Source organism: Sabethes cyaneus, chromosome 2 (genome assembly GCF_943734655.1).
Source record: "Sabethes cyaneus chromosome 2, idSabCyanKW18_F2, whole genome shotgun sequence".
Lineage (NCBI taxonomy): Eukaryota > Metazoa > Arthropoda > Insecta > Diptera > Culicidae > Sabethes > Sabethes cyaneus.
In genome coordinates this window covers 131,624,791-131,644,945 of record NC_071354.1, presented here as the reverse complement: position 1 = coordinate 131,644,945, position 20,155 = coordinate 131,624,791, and the positions used below count along the sequence as shown (strand labels likewise).

Sequence of the window (20,155 nt, the reverse complement as noted above, 5' to 3'; positions counted from 1 at the left end):
TTAGCCATGACTGCATTTCTGAAATGTCGTATCCAAAACTATACACCTATTTAAAAAACACATTTCGGACGTATAACCTATAACTCCCGAGGACGTTTGAAACGAAGTTATCGGTAAAATCGGCTTTACTTTTTGATTTTGTTAATTTAATTTAGCTAGAAATTTGTTTCTATGAAATTTACTTATTTAATTATTAGTTTTTAAAAAAGGTGGCTTTACATCGGATAAGTAAGCTATCAGTTTAGAAAGAAAATGTTTTTAACATTATATATGCCAAATGAAAAATATCATGTTGGACATACATACTAATAGGTTTTCGTTGAAACCGGAAAGATTTAGGTAACTGCCGGACGATTTTATATAGAATTGCTTTTGTATAGATTTGATCCAATAATTCGCTCTCCAAAATAAGGCTATATATTTTGCAAACAAAACTTTGTTCTTTACGAATATCTAATATGTTTTAATAGGTGATTATTGATACATAAAAATGGATTCGTTCTTTTGATTTGTTATATTCTGGTTGAAAACAACCATTTTATAAACCTCTCCTTTTTTAATCATGACATATGAAGCTATGTTTTATTTCTGCTCTTAACTTCTTGTATTCATAAGCTGTTGGTTGGCCAATCCTTTCTAGGATTTTGCTTGTTATATTCGTAATTAATATAATTTATCATAAGGATCACAATTCACTTTGCATCGATTACCGTGCAGTAGTCGGTAATCTCCGTGCTCCACTACTATAATTTATAATACAATGCTAACACAAAGTCAATGGCTCAAAACATGCCAGAATATAACTATTCGTTAATTTTCCCCACAATAGGGATGTGTGAACTAAACATAACAATATCTTAAATAATAAAGCTTGTTTACTGTACGTTACAGTCATCAGTACCGGACGCATTTTGTATTTGCTGTTTAGTTTTTCTGGATGATCTCCGGATCAAGGATCTAAAAAGTTTGAGAAAAAATTAAAGAATCGAATTAGTTTCATATCAACCTACGTACCTGGATCGTGGCTTGGATTTTGGATCACTAGTTGAAGGCTCACTACACCCGGCGGCCAGGTATGACGGTTCCTTCAACTTTTCACAACCAGTGGACGGACTTCCTATTCTAGATTTTGCTGCGAAATGATGAAATGTTTATTACTGGCAAAAGGGAAAAACGGACTTTCCAACCTTTACTACTAGCACTAACATAAGCAGAAGAACGTCTTTTCAATCCCGATGATGAATCACTATTACTATTGGCCGGAATAATACGGGATAGTGTAACAAAGGTTTTGAATATCTCGGTAATGTTCACGTCGTCCTTAGCAGAACATTCCATTACCTTCACCCTAAAATAAACAAATAATCCACATTGTAAGCCATTGCAGTATAAGCAAAAATGAGCGAAATAAAAAGAAATTAAGGTGCAGCATACAGGCTGATAAAATATAGGTGATCCTATATTTCCATTTTCCCCTACTCTTAACATTTTTTCACATTTATTGGACAATACCAAGCTAGACTACGAGAAAATAAAACTTACAAACCTGAAATTTTTGTGTAGAAAAGTCTCCATTTAGTTTAGAGTACATTAATTTTATTGGTTGAGTTCTCGTTTGATATGGCGCGTTTGATAACGCGAATTATTGTGCTCTAAACTAAATAGGATAATCCCTATTCGATTCTGCGGACAGTTTTACACAATAATATTAGGTTTTTAAGTTCTGTTTTTTCAAAAACTTGCTTGGTATAGGTCAAGTAGTGTAAAAAAATGTTAAAAAATGTTAAAAATAGGGGAAAATGAGAAAAATGGTGCACTTCCCGATAGCAAACAGGAAAGGGGTGGGCACCACAGGATTCTCCGGAAAATTTTACATAGGATCACCTGTATTTTATCAGTCTGCAGGCCATGTCTTAAACTTGATGCGTTTTATTTGCACAATACAGTTTTTATACGTTAAAATCGAATTGAATTGACTTTTAAAGGACCCAAGTAATAATGAGAGATTCTCTTCGGGTCTCTTCTTTTGCGCTTATCACGGCGAAGCAAAGGCACTTTAATACATCAGCTTTGCATGAGTCGGTTGCTGGCGTCACAAGCTAACTATTCGCTAAGAATAAAGAAGAAAGCAACAAAGCCGAGGTACTACATCCCGTTATTGAAACTTGACCTTCTGTTTTTATACGACAGACTTCGCAACCAGCTGTTAGAGTGCAGGACAAGTACAGGGCCAGTTGCTACGATCCTATTGACTCTAACAGCCTCTCCCAGTCGGGATTCGAACATACGACGACTGGCTTATTAGGCCACTATCAAATCTTGAGGCCAACTGGGAGGCAAGAATACTTTGGTTGAAATGCATTTATGTCGCCGCAATAATCAGAAGAGAGGGACACCAAAGAGAGTCTCTCAATGTTACTTAGGTCCTTTTGAAAAGTTTCGCAAGATTTATTGAAAAGGTTTATTGTTTATTGGTCATTAAGGTATAGGCCAAGGCGAGTTAAATAGATGATCTAGTTTTCACAGTTTGTAGAACAGAAGTGCGCGGTACGATTGGTTAGCAACCATCGACGTTGTTTATACATTCAACAGTTTCCGCTTTGAAAATTTCGGTGATCGTCAAGGGTAACCCAGCGGGGGTGAAAAACAAATTTGAACATCAGAAAACCTCTCTTGACTAACCCTGGTATAGGCTACAAGCCCGTTGCCAAAAAACTTAATATTAACAATAAATACAAATGAATACAATGATTAAAAGGAATGCAGTTGTCCCCTTAAATATAAACTAAGTCTATTTTTAATGGTACTTGGTGGCATAGTAATTTCCACTACATGCTGTAGATCATTGAAAGCTCTCATAAAACGGCACGTTGATTCATGAAAAGAATAATTCCTATTTCTATGAGACGGGTTGAAAACACGTCTGTTACGGAGCACGACCTGACTTTGATTAAAGTGCAACCGCGCGGCAATTGTTTGACTATCGGTTCGTCCAGATAAAATGTTTGCGAAGAACACTATATCGGCTAATCTATGCCTGCAGTGAATCGTGTCCATGTTGACTAGAGAACAGAGATCTTGATACGGTGGCAGTTGGTCTCCATTCCATCTCAAACTCCGCAAGGCAAAACGTACAAACTCTTTTTGAATGCTCTCAATTCGTTGTATATAAGTTACGTATTGAGGGCGCCACACAACGCTCACAAAATCAAGCTTACTCCGTACAAGTGCAACGTATATAGCCAATATTGCATGTGGGTCCCTTAGGTCTCGCCCGAATCGCCTCACGAGAGAGAATAATTTAAGGCAGTCCTTAATAACATTGTCTATATGATTTGTAAAAGAAAGTGATCTGTCGAAAACAATTCCTAGGTCGCGAACAATTTCTCTGCGGGGCAGGACAATTCCGTTGTAAGAGTATTGAAACTCAATTTTTCGTATTTTCCGAGAAAAGGTCATTACCGAACATTTGTCTGGATTGATATTTAAGTCGCTATTTGAGCAAAACGTTCCAAAGTTATACATGTCAAGTTGAAGTTTGAGACAGTCAGCGTCAGTCTTGATTGGTAAGAATATTTTTACATCGTCAGCATATATTAAAATTATAGCACAGGGCAACATAGTTGGAAGTTTATTCATCACCAGCACAAACAACAATGGACCCAGATGGCTACCTTGCGGCACACCCGAATTAACAACAAAGGAGTCGGAAACATTTTCCTTAACTTTCACATATTGAACTCTGGGTAGCAAATAACTTCCTAGCCAATTGTAGATCGAACCTCCGATGCCAAAATCTGCAGCCGCCTGCATAATACTTTCGGTGTTACGATAAAAATTTGGTGGACTTATTTTTTTTTGTTTTGGGGTTTTGTTGGCTAAGACCATGGTTGGTCCATCTCGCCAATGGTAGTCTTGCTGTTTTTGTTTTCTCGTTTTTAAAACAGTGGTGGTTTGATTGGTTACAGGGCTGCCTATTAGATTTGTATTTTGGCTGATGATAAGAAATCGGTGATTTGTTTCATGCTTTCCTCACATTCATCTTGGAAGATTTTTTCTAGAGGTTTCATGTACTCAAGTACTGGGAATCTGCTTCTTTCTTCGTTGAATCTTGGACAGATATAAAGTAAGTGATTTAGGTCCTCAGTTTCTTGGCAATCTTCGCAAAGTCCGTTTGGCTCAAATCCCCACTGTGCTCTTTTTTCTTTTGTTAATGTGTGCCCGCTTCTTACTCTGTTCAGAAGCCTTATTTGTGGATTACTGAGTAACAAATCATTTGCCCATATTTTCCGTCCTGGTGAATCCATTATACGGTAGTGCCATTTACCTGTTTCTGCTGACTTGTTTCGGTAAAACCTTTTCCAATCGTCCCAGATTTCATTTTTGCTAAGTACGAGCGCGTCTTTCAATGTTATACCGTTGAAGAAAGATTGTTTCTCGGCCGTTTTCGCTACTGCTGCCTTATCAGCTTTCTCGTTTCCGGCTATCCCTTGATGGCTTGGAATCCATTGAATTTTAATCGTATTTCCGCTTTCCTTAAGTTCTTTATATATTTCCCAAATAATGTAGTTGTCTCTAAGACACTCTTCTTTCAGTATGCTTTCACATGCGCTTTTCGAGTCAGTAAAAATAACTGCTTTCCGATAATTTTTAGCTTTGGCTATTTCTATCGCTTTCAATATTGCCAGGGACTCTGCGCTAGTAATTGAAAAGTTTTGGTTTATATTCTCCGACACAACCGTATCATCTGACTCGTCGTAGACGGCGAAGGCGACTGCTTTGTTGTTTTTTGCTCCATCCGTGTAGAGTTTATTGAAAGAGTTGTACTTCACTTCACAAATTTCTCTAAACCGTTTTCGCCAAACTCCACTGCTTGAATGTACTTTTGATTGTTTTTGCTCACCCAAGGAGGGTTTGATTAGCGTAGCGAGGTTCAATTCATTGAAAGGTCGAGGGATCAACTTGCGTGCGATGTTTTTATCGGATGGATGGATTTGGAATAGGAGGTCTGCATGTTTGTTAGTTACCTGTGTTAAGTAGGAGCCGTTTGGAGTTTCTTCTGATAGAGTTTTGCTGATAGTGGTTATTAGTGGTGTTCTGTAAAATATGCTTCTGATTATTTCCCTCTTCGCTAGATGTTCAAGTTGTTGTTGCATCGGCAGTTGTCCCGATTCCGCCAGCATGACTTGGATTGGGGTGCTACGTAGGTAACCCATGGCGTACCGGATGAAGCTGTTTTGGATTGTTTGAATAGATTTTAAATTGGTTTCCGCAGCGTTACCGTAGATCGAAGCGCCATACTCCAATCGGCTTCTGATGATTGCATTGCTGATTTTGACCACAGTAGCAGGGTTGGAGCCTCCATTTCTTTTTGATATCATTTTAACCAGACCTAATTTTTGTCTTGCTTTGCTACAGATCGTCTCTATGTGTCTGCGGTGTCTGAGCTCACGGTCCAGAGTGAACCCCAAGTACGTATGGGTATTGACTATGGGAATATTCTCTCCTAGCACAGTTATTTTCAAATGGTCCGTGTGTTTCCTTGTAAAAGGGATGACTGCAGATTTTTGCGTGCTTACTTCTAGGTTCAACTCAGTCAAATTGCGAGTTAAGTATTTCAAAAAGTTTTTTAAATAGCTGGCAGCTAATTCTAAAGTTTCCGCTTTTGCGATTACCGCAAAATCGTCTGCGAATTGCACGAGTTCGCAATCTTCATTGGAGAGATTGTGAAGGTTAGCGGTATAATAGTTAAATAAAATTGGCGAGAGTGGGCAGCCTTGAGGCAACCCTTCGCTAATGTTCATTTTTATCTGTCCTTCTTTAGTGTTTAAGATCAAGGAACGTTTACTTAGGTATTCGAAGAGCCATGAAATTAATTTTTCGGGAATTCCGTAATCTGACAGTATAGAAAGCAACTTTTCTGTACCAACCGAATCGAACGCCATTTTAACGTCTAGAAAAGCTACTATTACTTCCAGATTTTTCTCGCGGCCATCGTGAATGGCGTTTACCACATAATTTATGCATGTAGTGGCTGAGACGTTTTTTTTAAAGCCAAAGGAAAGGTTGGGGATAATATTTTTCATGTAGCGATCTCGATTAACCGGTCTTTCACCACCGCATTGATTAATTTCAATTCCACGTTCATTAAGGAAATTGGCCGCCGGGACTTTGGCAACGAAGGGTCCACTGACTTTTTCGGAATAGGGCGAATCTCAGTAGTTCTCCATTTGATTTCACTCAATAACTCGAAAATTTTTGATTGGAGGCTCCAATCCAAGTTTTTTAGGACAAAATACGAAATGCCAGTCGATCCTGGGACAGAGTTGGCTTTCTTTCCGTTAAGAATTTTCCTGAATTCGGATTCCTGGGGTCCTCTCCCAAATATTTCCAATTCCCGACTAGACTGTGTACCCGGCTGTTGGATTTGTTTAAACTTGTTTTTAAGTAGTAGTCCATGAACTTTTTGCCCTGCTCCAGGCCGATTGTAGCTTTTTTCCTGCTGTTTCCCGTTAGCGCTGTATCTATACCCTTAATGATATTCCACAGTTGCTTAGAAGGGGTTGACTCGTCATTTTTTTCCGATAGTTCGAGAGTGTATTTTCTTTTTTTCTTTCTTACAGCTCGTTTGAACTCCGCTCGCGTTTTTTGTAGTTTAATATAATTTGTTTGCGATTTAATGATATTGTATTCTCTAAGCGCGACTCGCTTGGTTCGATACAACTCCCCGATCTCATCGGTCCACCAAGGTTTTAAATAATTCGCTTTTTTATTGCTGATTACGAAGGAGGATTTCTCGATGACTTCTTCGAAAATTTCCACCATTTCACTTGGAGAGTAGAAGAATTGGGGTTTCATTTCATTCAATAAGGAGATCACCTTCCGTTTATTAATCCTTTTGATTCTTTCCATTAGAAATGGGATGTTGCTGTTAATTTCGCATTTAATAACGTTGTGTATGCTGCCGAATTCCTCGTCTAGTACTGACCACGTGGCCTTTCTGGCTAATCCAGGTGTGCAGAGTGTAATGTCTACCGCAGACTCTCGCGCTCCGGGCTTCGGAATGGTTGTTGGGGTACCGTCGTTAAGAATAACTAACTCCGAATCCTCTATTTGGTCAAATAACAGGTTTCCTCTTCTGCATGTTGTAAAAGCAGGACTCCACGAGATGTGATGACCGTTAAAATCTGCGCCGATGAATACTTCCCCCTGCAGATTTTTTAGGTAACTAAAGAGTTTCATTATGCCTTCCTCTACTTTCGTATTGTTACCCCCCGGAGGGACGTAGATCGAAAAGAAAGATATTGGGTCAAATCCGTCGATTATTTTTATCCCCACAGCTTCAACTGGATCCATATTCGGCATTGTGTACTCACTGTATGTGAAATCGTCGCGTAGCAAGACACCCACTCCTCCATACCCCGCTGTTCTTCTCTGCGAGATCAAGTTAAAATGTTTTAATTTGAAGGTTTCATTTTCTTTTAACCAAATCTCTTGTAACATAACCACATCAATTTCGTTTTCCATAAGACTTGTATACAGTTCTTCTCGAGTATCGGTATTCCGGATACTCTGTATATTGTGTTGAAAAATTTTTAGGGACTTATTCACCATTATTGTAGGATTCATCTATTCTGATTGATTGCTCAGCTTGATCTGACGTTGGTATTTCCGTATTAATGATGTGGTTTAATTCGGTAGTTATCAGGATTAATAATTGGTCTGAATCTATTTCATCTTGAGTGTGGTGGAGCTTAAAGTTAATCTGATCTCGCAGGGATTTCAATTTGGTATAACAGGGGCAGGAGATGTAGCTACTGAGAAAGAGCCGTCTTAGTTCTGCTATGCATCGCTCGAAATCAGTGGCCTTCTGCCCGTTTTCATAACAAACCGCTCCATGAGTTTCCGACTGACTGCTCCTTGGACGGGAGCTTTGTTGGGACAAAAAGACTAGACGGTTTCGATGAACTATTCTAGTTTGACCGTCTTTGGTTCGATTTCTTCTCGGTCCTTGATATCTGAACGCATAATTGCCAGTGTTTGAAGAGTCCTCTTGGTCCCCAATTTCCGTTAGTGCATTGTAATAATTTCCGGTGCTTGGCCATACTTTGTGTGCTTCTTCATACGTGACTCGATTGTCGGCCATTTGTTGAAGGATTAAATAACGGCGCTTTCTCTCTGGACATAGCTTACTACCTGCTAGATGGGTCCGCTTACAATTTATACAGCATGTTGGTTTTTTGCACTCCCCGTGTTCTTCGCCTCCAGGTTCCCCGCAATTTTGGCATTTTGGATTGCTTCGGCATACTTTTCGAGTATGGCCAAAACGCCAACACGAATTACACTGCTTCACCGGAAATACATATAGTTCGGGACGAAAGTTTACCCCATAAATTTTTAGGGTTTTCGGTATTTCTATACCTTGAACTGTTACTTTTAAGTTTTGTGTGCATATCAAAGTATCTCCTGGCCCTTTGCGTTTTATTCTTTCTATCTGTAACAGATCTTGTATCAGATCTCCCTCATCAAAATCCATTGGAACATTTTTGTTAAAGAGTATAGTTTCTCTGGTAAATCTTGGAGAATACAGTTTAAGATTATATTTTTTTAGGTCAATTTTCTGAAGTCTAGAGTAATCTTCAACCTCTTTTAAGTTTAGTTTAAAACGGAATTTTCCCAGTTTTGTTATTTCTTTGCAATCCCCGAATCCAGCCTGGAACAGGATTTTCCCAATTTCTACTGGGTGCTTAGGAAAGTCTTTGTCCAGTTTGATTGCTTCGAGGTACGCAATGTCCGACATGCCTTCTGCGGCTTTTCCTCTTATGTTATCAGTTGCTTGTCCATGTAGGGTTCCTGACTTGTTCTCCTTGCTTAGCATTTGTGCTCCTGCCTGGGACCTTGTCACTCTTGTGTGAATCATATTTCAAGACGAAAAGGATGGTTTATGATGGGTATACCAGATTTTCCGGCGATTTAGCTTTTTGGGTAATTTCCTTTGCAATGTTCCGGTGATTCCGGTAATCGGATAGGCAGTAATTAAATACTTTTACGTTATGCCAATATGGCACCCATTATTCTAAAATCTGATACAACCAAAAAAAACTTCACTACGCCAAAATGGCGTCTTTTTCAGACTCTTCGATAATCTTTTAGGTAATTAAAACCGGATTTTAGAGCGAAAGAATGCAAATACTAGGACTCAAAGTGAGCATTAATTAATATTCGATTTAGATACAACAATTTGGGTTTACAAAAACACCAGAATTTTTAGAAAAATAATGCGATATTCTCGGACAAAACAAAACAACGATCCGCGCGTCTCGAAAAACTCATCCGAATGTTGGTGGACTTAAGGTAGCATATTACTTTTTGCCTTATTTCAAATATTTTTTTCTTGATAACGCGAAAAGCAAATCGATTCGGGTTTTTTGCATACTAAACATTGCATTTTATACTAATACTAGCTGACCCGGCAAACTTCGTACTGCCGCAAATCGTACTACCATTTTGTCTCAAACCACCTCCGATCATTTCAGAATAAAATGCTTATTAGTATCGCTAATATGATAAAGTATAAATACTGTAAGATTCCTTGTAAGAAATCAGCAGGCGCTGGAAAAAAGGCGCGAGCTCAGATTTTACTTGGTTCGCATTCGCATACTCTTAGCGTTTCGTGCAAAAGTAGCTGTTTGTTCGTTTGCATTTTTTTACCAATTTTAGAACGTTTACCTTCCTACTTCGCGATTATTAGATAAAGATACTAAAGCATCGTTAAAATACAATATTTCATGCATTATTTCAAAGATATTAGATCAATTAAAGTGTTTGAAGTTTGAGTCACGTTTTGTGGAGTAATTCCAACTTCGAACATCCACAAATACAGTGATACAAATCCGTATTCGTACGGCAAGATGCAGATTTCGTTTTTCTAGATTTGAAAGTTTAACAGAAATTTTAGGGACATTTTATTTAGGTAAAATCGTAGTGTCAGATGTTAATTTTAAGGTATGATATCTGGTTTTGGAAAAATGGTTTTTATTTATCTGAAAAACAAAATTATAAATTAGCGCATGAAAAAATCCACTCAAATTCCTATTCGTACGGGATTCGAATTAACAGTTTTGATTTCGCAATGTAGCTTAATTTCAAAGATTAGTATTTAGTATGGTATCCCTTGGTCATTGCAAATCCCTTTAATCGTTTTGGAATGCTGTCTACGAGTTTTTTCGTGTGTATCAATAAGTTTTGACCAGTTGTAAAGTAACCATGTGCGTTTCTTAAGTGCTTTGTACTTTGGGTCATTGTCCGCCATTTGGTTTTTATCCGCCATACTGCCGATACCCGCACAAATTTCTTAAAGAAATGTTGGGTCATGTCGACCAACTCTGAATAGCGACACGTGTTTTTATTGTGTGATGAAGTTTTATTTATTTTAAGTAAATTTTATAAGGTTTCAATTGACGGAATGTCTTACATTTTTTTTTAGAGTAAGTTATAACTGCATGTAAACTTGTCTTTGTATTTAGATTTAAGAATAGGATAACTAATTTGCATGAATAGGATAACAAATTTGCATGAATAAAATAACTAATTTAGCGAAATAATTAGAAATAAGAATTTTAACGGTGAATCGATGCGTGTACCGAAAAGCGAACAATTATGTTTCTTCTCGCCTTATCCGTTTTGACGTTCCAACCAGGGATGTGAAATTGTCAAAATTTTGCGAACTAAACATTCATGGATGGCGATTATTTGGAACCAGCCCGCATATTGAAAATAACAGCTAATAATAGTTAAATTATAGCTAAAAGGCTGTGTTTAACTGCTTTCTGCTTAGTTTTATTTGTTTTAAAATGAATCAACCAGTAAGTAAGTACCAGAAGCAAAAGTACCAAAACCAATTAGTGGTACATGAGCAATGTATGTAGTTTGACAGCCACACCACCCCTCTGGTTCCAACTGTATCTGACGTTCGTCAGTATCGATGTCACTCTACGCTGACAGCCGACGGTATGCTGCCGCTAGAAGCGTTACCGCACCGAAGGGTCCCGTCGTGACAATACCTTTTGTTTATAGGAGACTAGACCACTGCGACCAGCATTTAAAACTATTGTGGTAACACAATACCTTTTAGGAAATCAACTGAATTTTCATTTAAAAAAACAAATACCAGCATTAAATAGCTTTTTAAATTGCAAATCAATGTACTCAAAACGGTTATTTTAGAATTAGAGAAAAATAGTTTTCCTCAGAAAAAATAAGTGTATAAAAGTTGCAGTTAATTACACATCTTGCATTAAATGTATGTCAGTTATTCAATAATTCGCATTCTTTGCTATACATTTTCGAGTAAAAACAAAATGTGTTCTGCGTTTGATGGAAAATAAAAGTGGGGATAATGAGCTACCTAGTCATACGTAATCACGATTCAAGCTTCATTTCAGTTCAGTTTTAATCGAGTTTCGGAATTATATCCACGAGTACGTTAGCAAGTTTTTGGCACGAGATGAATCTTTCACTTCTTCTCTGTACAGGTTCATCCATTTAGACAGATGAAATATTTCAGAACTTACATTTTTTTACAGAAATAATTTTGTTTGTTTAGCGAAAACTGCATTTCGTCATAAACAAGACTTGCTTTCGTCTACCGTGAACAAACACAATTGTTTAGAAAAATCTATGCACGTGTTCGTTATGCCATGTACTCGAGCTATCCAACTTCCACAAAAAAAGTGCAAGTAGTTTTATTCAGAACTGAAATTTCAATGTTCTTACTCTGACTAAGCTGCTGATCTGCTGCTGATGCTCTTTGTCATATTCAAAGCGGATAAACAAAGCAAGAGGACTTCGAAAAAAGTATGGAGGTCTGTGCCTAGGGGCACGAACGACGGGCTCACGTAGGACTACGAATGCAGGTTCAATTCGACAAAGCTTGACCTTTGGCATATGTTTATCACGCAAATTTTTATTTTACTGTATTGTAATAAATACCACCACGAAGCTCCACAGCCTCTTATTCAGCAACTCCTATCTCTACCTCCTCGTAGTACCATCCGGGATACGTTCCTTAGTGGGAATCGGACAACCGGTGGAAACTAGGGTCTGCAGGACTTCACTTTCAGGACATCAAATTGGACTAGGTTTGTCGCGATCCTAAGAAACCTTGTTAGAACGAGAGGACTTTGACGAAGGGATATTTGACCTTGAATCTTTTCGTTAATTTTCACTTGCAACGCGGTCTCTTTCAGTCGCAAATCGCGTAAAATCGAATACGTGTTACGAATACGAATACGTGTTCGAAAGTGTTGATTTAGTGCCAAGGAAAACTTGCCACTGCGATTTAGGTATTGTTGACCTTTAGCAAGCACATCGAGAAGATAGTAACGAGAGCAAATTCATTGTTTGGAATGGTGAAACGATTTAGCCGTGAACTAGATGATCCGTATACGATAATTGCTATTGGGCCCTACTCTCACAGTTACCTCAGCTAATTTTTTTAGGTTAGAGCACAATTTGCGATTCTCAGAGTCACCTAGGTGACTCCGCTCACCAAATCAAAAGGGAAGCTGTTAAGTGAAGTGAGGGTGACTGCCAGAATAGGGCGCGTGAGTGAAGTGAGGTAAGTGAGCTGACTGTGAGAATAGGGCCCATTTCCACGGGATTGGTCCGCACAACAATTGAGTGAGGCGACCATTCTATAATATATACGTTAACCGGATCGAACGCGTGCAGGAAAAGTTTGTGCGATTTGCTTTGCGCAATCTTGGTTGGAGAGAAGAAATGGCTGATTATCGATCTCTTTGCTTGCTAGTCAGAATCGACAGCTTAAATGATCGCAGGATTTTAATCTATGTTCTATTTTTAAAAGAGGTTATTTCGAAGAAATACAGTGCTCCATATTTGCTAATAAGATATGAAAAAAGAAGCATCTTAAGGAGAATTAGGCCGTTTCATTTATTGAATGGGTCGCAAAATTATGCCCGGAATGAGCCCATGTATTGAATGATGGCTTTTTACAACGATCTTCATTCCGTTATTTTCATTGAGATGTCAAGTGGCCAGCTAAAACATAATCTTAAGCAATATTTTAATAACCATGTAATGTAACCATTTATTTCTTAGAATATTAAGTCTGATGTCGGGCAAAGCCTATATATCAATAAAGACAAATCAAATCAAATTCCACTCATTAGTGATTAAAAAAGAAAGTTGTGATTGCAATTACATAATTGCTACATCTATTATGTGTCGATCGGTATCGAAATCATGAAAATCTATTCATAATTGGCAGAGCTATTAGCGTTCCAAATCTTTCATATGTTCGTGACAGTGTCCTACGTCAAAAAATAATGGAAGATAGTGGTTTTCTAACATGATCTATTGTCGATTACCAACTATTTGTTTGAATGTATTTCGCATCAAAGTTGGTTATAATCAGTGTTACCAGGTCGATTGCCTATTTTTCCGCTGCCCAGAGGTTGATTTCCCGCTGTCTAGAGTCTGTTTCCCGCTAGAAATCCCGCTGAATCAAAAGTCATATTAGTCTTTCGTTTCTGGTGCAGAATTAAAATTAAAAAATATTCATTTCAGTAAGGCTTGCATTTGAAATCAAGATGATCTGCTGAAATTGAGAGGTTGCAATTAAATGAACATTATGCAAATTTGCTGCATTCATGTTGACGAAGCTTCAGGAAACAGAAAAAGAAATATCTTGTTATCCCTCATATAATGATAGTTACTACGACATTTCGCAAGAATTTTAAGATTAAGGAGTCTAAGAACACATGCGAAAATTTTGAAAGAAGCTTTTAGCACAAATTCTCTTTCTGTGTCTAGCTATGATAAAAATCATGCAACATTTCAGCAACGCTGTTAAATGGTTATGGTTTTTGGTGACAAAAGAAGATATGTTTCAATCTTTATAAGCAGCCAACATTAAAAAATATCTGAAAAGCGCATCGGCTCTTTGTTCTCGCTGATATTTTATTTTAGCAAAAATGTACCGATTTGTCTTTTAGACTTGGGTTTTACCGGCTCATCAGCCGATTTGTTTTGGTTTTGTTATCGTACAAATCCTGCGGTATATAGCAATATATGATGTATATAGATACATAAGTTGTTTGTGTTGTTTTGTTTGCAATTCATGAATCAGTTGGATTTTGCCATTGGCAACGAATTAGTTTGTGGAAAAATTAGGAATGCGCAAAACGGATTGGTTTGGAGGTCTTCTGCTTCAGTAAGTTCTAATGAGTATTTGTCAGAACTGATCCCATTCTAAGCAAAAACCACGGAGTTTTCTAATCAACAGAATATACCCAGGTAACCAATAAGCATTTCCAATGCAATTTAAATGCAAGCCAATAAGTATTTAAGTTGCCTTAAATGCTACTTAAATGCTATTTTGGCAAAATATGCGGCTACTTTACTGCTAGTCCTTTTATAATGCTGACAATGTTTATTTGCAGCTGGTTACCAACAAGAAGAATTTAAATAGAATTGTGGATGCAAATTTACAACAGTTATGCAGTCAAAAGGCTGATAAACAGCAACCTGCAGTATAAAACGCCAGGGATGCTAATAAACGATTGATTTACTGCTTATACTAATGCTTGTTGGTTACCTGGGTACTGAACCATCTGCCAATGCATGAGCAGACATTAGACTGTCAATAAACGAAGTTTTTTTGCTATCAACCTGCTCTGTCAGCACTCTTCTTGCCTACCAAATATCGCTAAATCGAGATCCCGCTAAAATCCCGCTGAGTTATTTAAGAAAACCGCTAGATTCCCGCTGGCCACTGTTTGGTTATTAAGTCCCGCTATCCGGCTTGAAATCCCGCTAAATCTAGCGGGAAAACCGCTGATCTGGCATCGCTGATTATAATGCTGTTTTTTGTGCCTATGTCGAGAAAGTAGACGAAGCCATCCAGCACCCTATCCCTTTACGATACGTGCAAACCACCTGAAAATTCTGAAACACACACATACCTGCCCAAAGTCACAATAAAATGCCAATTAATTTCAATTCACTTCGGCTGCCGTCCATCATGGACGGTGCAATTAAAATTCTATTAATCTTGTGCAAACTCGTGAATTGCACATTCGCATATTGCAACACGTTGGTACGTTTTGTATGATCCGTGTAAGGATACAAGTTTGACTGACTGGTGATGACATAGGTGGTAGCACTGAATGCTTTGACGGCTCTGAGGACCACAATTTATGAGGATTCGTAGGATTGCTGGGAAAAACCCTACAATAGAAAACGAGATTGCAAAAAAATTAATTGCATTTTAAGAACTAGCAACTAGTGGTAAGTGTATTGATTATTTGGTCCACAGATTTGGTCAAGGCAACAGATTTTCGACAGATACAGATTTTCGACAGTAGAAGGTGTATGAATGCGATTGAATCAATTGATAAATGGAAGGAACATTTAATATAACTACCGAGATGATGCTATTCTCAAAAGAACTGACATCATAAACGCTGGAATTGGTAATGGACAATACGACAAAAGCCAACAACAGCCTTGTATTTTAATACATTCATTATAATAATAAGAAAGGAACGTGTTGAAAAGTGCAAATATCCGATTGTATATGCCGCCGTCGGTAGAAACGGAAAGATCGCCATTAGATCGCACCGAGGACGCATGAGAGCTGGAAGGAAATTTGAACAGCATCAAAGTGCCAACCAGGTGCCGTAATTAAATTTCAATTTAATTAATAATGCCTGACAGGCGGTCGTTATGTCATTCAACCAAGCGGTCGCTAACTGACGAAAAAGAAAACCACTCATTACAACTGACTACAAAGCATCGATACTGTTAATCGCAGAATTTCATGCTGCGCAGTTTTAATTTTCAACATAATAAATAAATTGCATATTTTGTTTCTAGAACGAATAATTCCTTTTTGGAGCGAAATATGCAAAAATTGATATAACAGTTTAGCAGAGTTTTATTACGATTATCTAGTAAATCCGCACAACATAATCTTTTGCAAAACCAACTTTGTAAAAGAGTTAAACTTCTTTTACACTATTGCACTATCTTTGTTAGTCTAGGCAATATTTCAGATTTAATCTGAATGCATGAGTGCAACTTGAATTGTTATTAGTCTCACATTTAAAAATTATAATGTTCCTTCTCCTTGGTACGGTCAGAAGCATACACGTGATTTACTTTTACGGTAGACGCTTAGTAAATTTTAGGGTCTATTCCTTCACAGGCCAACATCATTTTTCTTATAATAAAATCAAAATATTTCCCAAAATTTTTTTTTGTGATTCTTTTTCGTTTGTGTTATATTATGTAATGTTAAAAAAACAATGCTGTTCAGTAAATTAAAGTCAAATTATTTTTCGTTTGTTGAATATCATTCCATTTCTCGTGTAGAGACTTATTAACCCACAGGCCATTCAATGACAGCCTCTGCTAAGTTTGTCTGCTAATTTTATAGTTTAACTAAACGGTACCACAAAACGCGTTATCAAGATTATATTTGCAAAAATAAAATTTTTATATTATAATTTCTTTAGTTTATGACAAAGATTTAACACACTGAGTTAAAAAGAACATTACTTACTTTAGCTTAGGCAGCTCACAGAATACCCATTCCGAAACATCTTCGATAAGCACTTCTCGATGAGTTCCGCTGACGTCACTTTTATTGCCTACAATCACCATCGGAATGTCCTGAAAGTCGGCTCGTTGCTCACGAATCTCTTCGAAACATTGTTTAACACAGCCAAGACTTGGTTCAGATGTTGATGCATAAACTAGCAGAAAGGCATGGGCAGTTGCAATGGATAGTCGTCGCATTGCCGGAAATTGCATTTCTCCAGAAGTGTCAAGGATGTCAACCTTTGATGTGCAAGCAAACGTTAAATATGAGAAATGAACAGTTAAAGAAGAAAATATTGCTGTTTGGTTAAAAAATTATCGATCTCAATAGGCTCATTGACATTTCGATTCTGTGCTATTTCAACATTTTGATTTGTACAAAACCTGTAATCATGTAATAGCACAACGAGCACAAAGTTTTGTTTATTAAACTGTTAAACTCTTCAACAATATGCCATTACCTATACGCACTTTCGCCCATTTTGCTCACTTCATATGACGAGTCTACATAAATTATTTTTATCATTAAAAAAGAGTGAACACACTTAAAGTTTTTACCGAACACCGCATTTTATTGTCGAAATTAGAACTGCTGAACGTTCGACAAAAATTTCGATGATGCCAAACGTTACTAAAGATCCGAAAACGTTGATATCTATCACCGAAATTTTTAAGTTCTAATTTCATCAAAAAATTGCGGTGTTCGTAAAACAAAATTTAAGTGTGAAAAGCTAACAAAAACTGTTGAATCAATAGAGGGTAGAAGTTGCAAATATAATAATATCAACAATTTTAATGTGCAATCAGCTTATTATTATTTTAGATGCCAGAAATATGAAAATATTTTGTGAATTTTTTGACTACTGTACGCGAAAAGCATGCCAGTATATAGAGCGTAGTTGTACATTTTGTACAGCGAGTTAAGTGGAGACGCGTAAAAAACTTTGTACTTCCGTATGAAAAATCTGGAGCCATGCCATCGTGTTTGGGGGAAAATGTGAAGATCTGTAATTCAACCATCTCAAGAGAGTTGAAAAGATTCAAGGATCGATTGTCATTGGATCGCAATTTAGAAACCGGAAGGAAATCATCCTAATAGTCACTTTAGCAACGGTTTTGGGACATCGGATATCTGATTTCGGAAAATATTTTTGGATTTTAGGATAATTCATCACGCCACACATCAAATCACATCGAGTTGATGAAATAAGACTGATACAAGAACAATGGGGATATTTTGGACATGGATTTGGATTATAGAATTTGGAGAAAAGACGATGCGGTTTATGGACCATAAATCAACCATCCCCTACTTATTTACGTTGAATTTGTGTTTAATGACCTTTTAATGGCTATTGCAATATCACTATTCATTAATTCAATATGTACATACATATAAATATTAAGTTAATGGTTATTACTTACTTTTAGCGTAACAGCTCCCAGGTCATATTCTCGATTGTACAAATCTTCCACTGTTGGCCTATACTTATCTGAGTAAGTTTTGAAAAGAAATCGTTTGATAATGCAGCTCTTTCCAACACCAGCTCCTCCAAGAATGACGAGTCGTATTCGCTCGAAGTCGGACATTTTCATTGGTATTTCCGTAAAAGGAAACTAGTATTTCTGATTGAGCTAGTCCAGAAGAGTATGTCTGTGTGAAACTGGGACAAGCCAGAAGTAATTCTTTCTTAAGATTCCTTGCCTTCATACACGCTCAAACATCCTCGCGATTCTTCAGTCGTAGTTTCAGTAGTTTAAAATTTTAAGCTCGATTCTGAAATATTGTGCTAATACGGATAAAAGTGATAACAAATCATACGATTAATGCCAAACTACATAAGATACCACGGGGCAAGTGGGACCTAAAAATTGCATAGTTAGCATTTATTCGACTGTGTCGTATATCTATACCTATAATTATTTTAAAATTCTTGCAACAAAGAAACTCTTCAGTTGTATCACGTCGAAGGTTCAATTACAAAAAAAGGAATATCGATTTACAAGAAATGAAGAGAGTTTCCAAAATCATTGCCATAGATCCCACTTGCTTCATTCACCAAAGGGGTTTTATGATTAACCATTATTTAATAATTCGAAAATACGGGTATAACCTGTTTGTTCTACCATGCCCAATACGATAGTGCTACTAGTGGAACCAGTGAAAGAAAATGTTACGCTATAACAACCATAACATTTTTTTTGTTTCACTTCCAGTTGCAGATTAGCTTAATTATGTCAACTTAATTATGTCGCCAGAATGTAACTGTTTTCTCCCTCATAAGCCATAATAGACTTCTACATATATGATATCGCGACGAGCAATGGAGTTGAGCAGGTGAGTCGAGCAGTCGAATCAAGCAATCGAGTCAAGCAGTTGGGTCGAGCATTCGAGTCGAACAGTCAAGTCGAGCAGTCTAGTCGAGCAGTTAAATCAAGTTGTTCAGTCAAGCAGTCCGGTCGAGCAGTTGAGTCGAGTAGTTGAGTCGAGTAGTCCAGTCGAACGGTTTATTCGAGCAGTTGAGTCGAGTAGTCCAATTGACCAGCTGAGTCGAGCAATCGAGTCGAGTAGTCCAGTCGAGCAGTTGAGTCGAGTAGTCCAGTCGAGCAGTTAAGTCGAGTTGTCGAATCAAACAGTTAAGTCAAGCAGTTGAGTCAAGCAGTCGGGTCGAGTGGCTAAGTCGAGCTACTGAATCAAGCTGTCAGTTGAGTCGAGCAATCGAATCGAATACGAGGGGTAAGACACTTTATAATATTATCCATATATTAATATATAAGGCCCTATTAAAGCCCTATAAATGTATACCTTTATACGGCTTCAAGTTATATTAAGGTGGGAACGGTAAATATATTAAGGTTGAAAAAATCTTTCCTTATGGAAAAGTAATATATTTTTAACAGTGTCTTACTCCTCGATCGAATAGTCTAGTCGAGCAGTTGAATCGAGCAATCAGGTTGAGCAGTTGAGTCGAGCAGCCGATTTGAATAGTCCAATCGAGTAGTTGAGTCAAGCAGTTCATTCGAGCAGTCGAGTCCAGTAGTTGAGTCGAGTAGTCCAGTCGAGCAGTGGAATCAAGCAGTTGAATCGAGCAGTTGAGTCGTGATTCGAATCGAACAGTTGAGTCGAGCAGATAAATCATGCTGTCCAGTCAAGCAGTCCATTCGAACATTCAAATCGAACAGTCCAGTCCAGCAGTTCAATCGTGCAGTTAAGTCGAGCAGTCGGGTGGAGTAGTAAGTCAAGCAAATGTGTCAAGCAGTCGAATCGAGTAGTCCACTCGAGCAGTTAAATCGAGCTGTTCAGTCAAGCAGTCAAGTCGATCTGTCCAATCAAGTAGTTGAGTCGAGCAGTCGTAACGAACAGTTCAGTCGAGCAGTTCAGTTAAGCAGTCCAGTCGAGCAATCAAATCGAGCAGTCTAATCGACCAGTCCAGTCGAGCAGTCTAGTCAACTGGTTGAGCAATCGAGCAGTCCAGCAGTCGGCCAGTGAGGTGACTGAGAATACAACCCATTGCTACGAAAGGATGAC

General features: G+C 37.8%; 1 protein-coding gene across 1 annotated transcript; it reads right to left on the bottom strand.

Annotated features, from left to right (window-relative positions):
* Positions 1-875: 875 nt before the first annotated feature.
* On the bottom strand, positions 876-18,222 carry LOC128737897 (GTP-binding protein Di-Ras1). The gene is made up of 5 exons (XM_053832644.1): positions 18,052-18,222; positions 16,589-16,866; positions 1,188-1,348; positions 1,015-1,132; positions 876-957 (listed from the first exon to the last, which is right to left on the bottom strand). Exons 1-5 carry the CDS (start codon positions 18,220-18,222, stop codon positions 876-878), a joined length of 810 nt encoding a protein of 269 aa, XP_053688619.1.
* Positions 18,223-20,155: the final 1,933 nt, after the last annotated feature.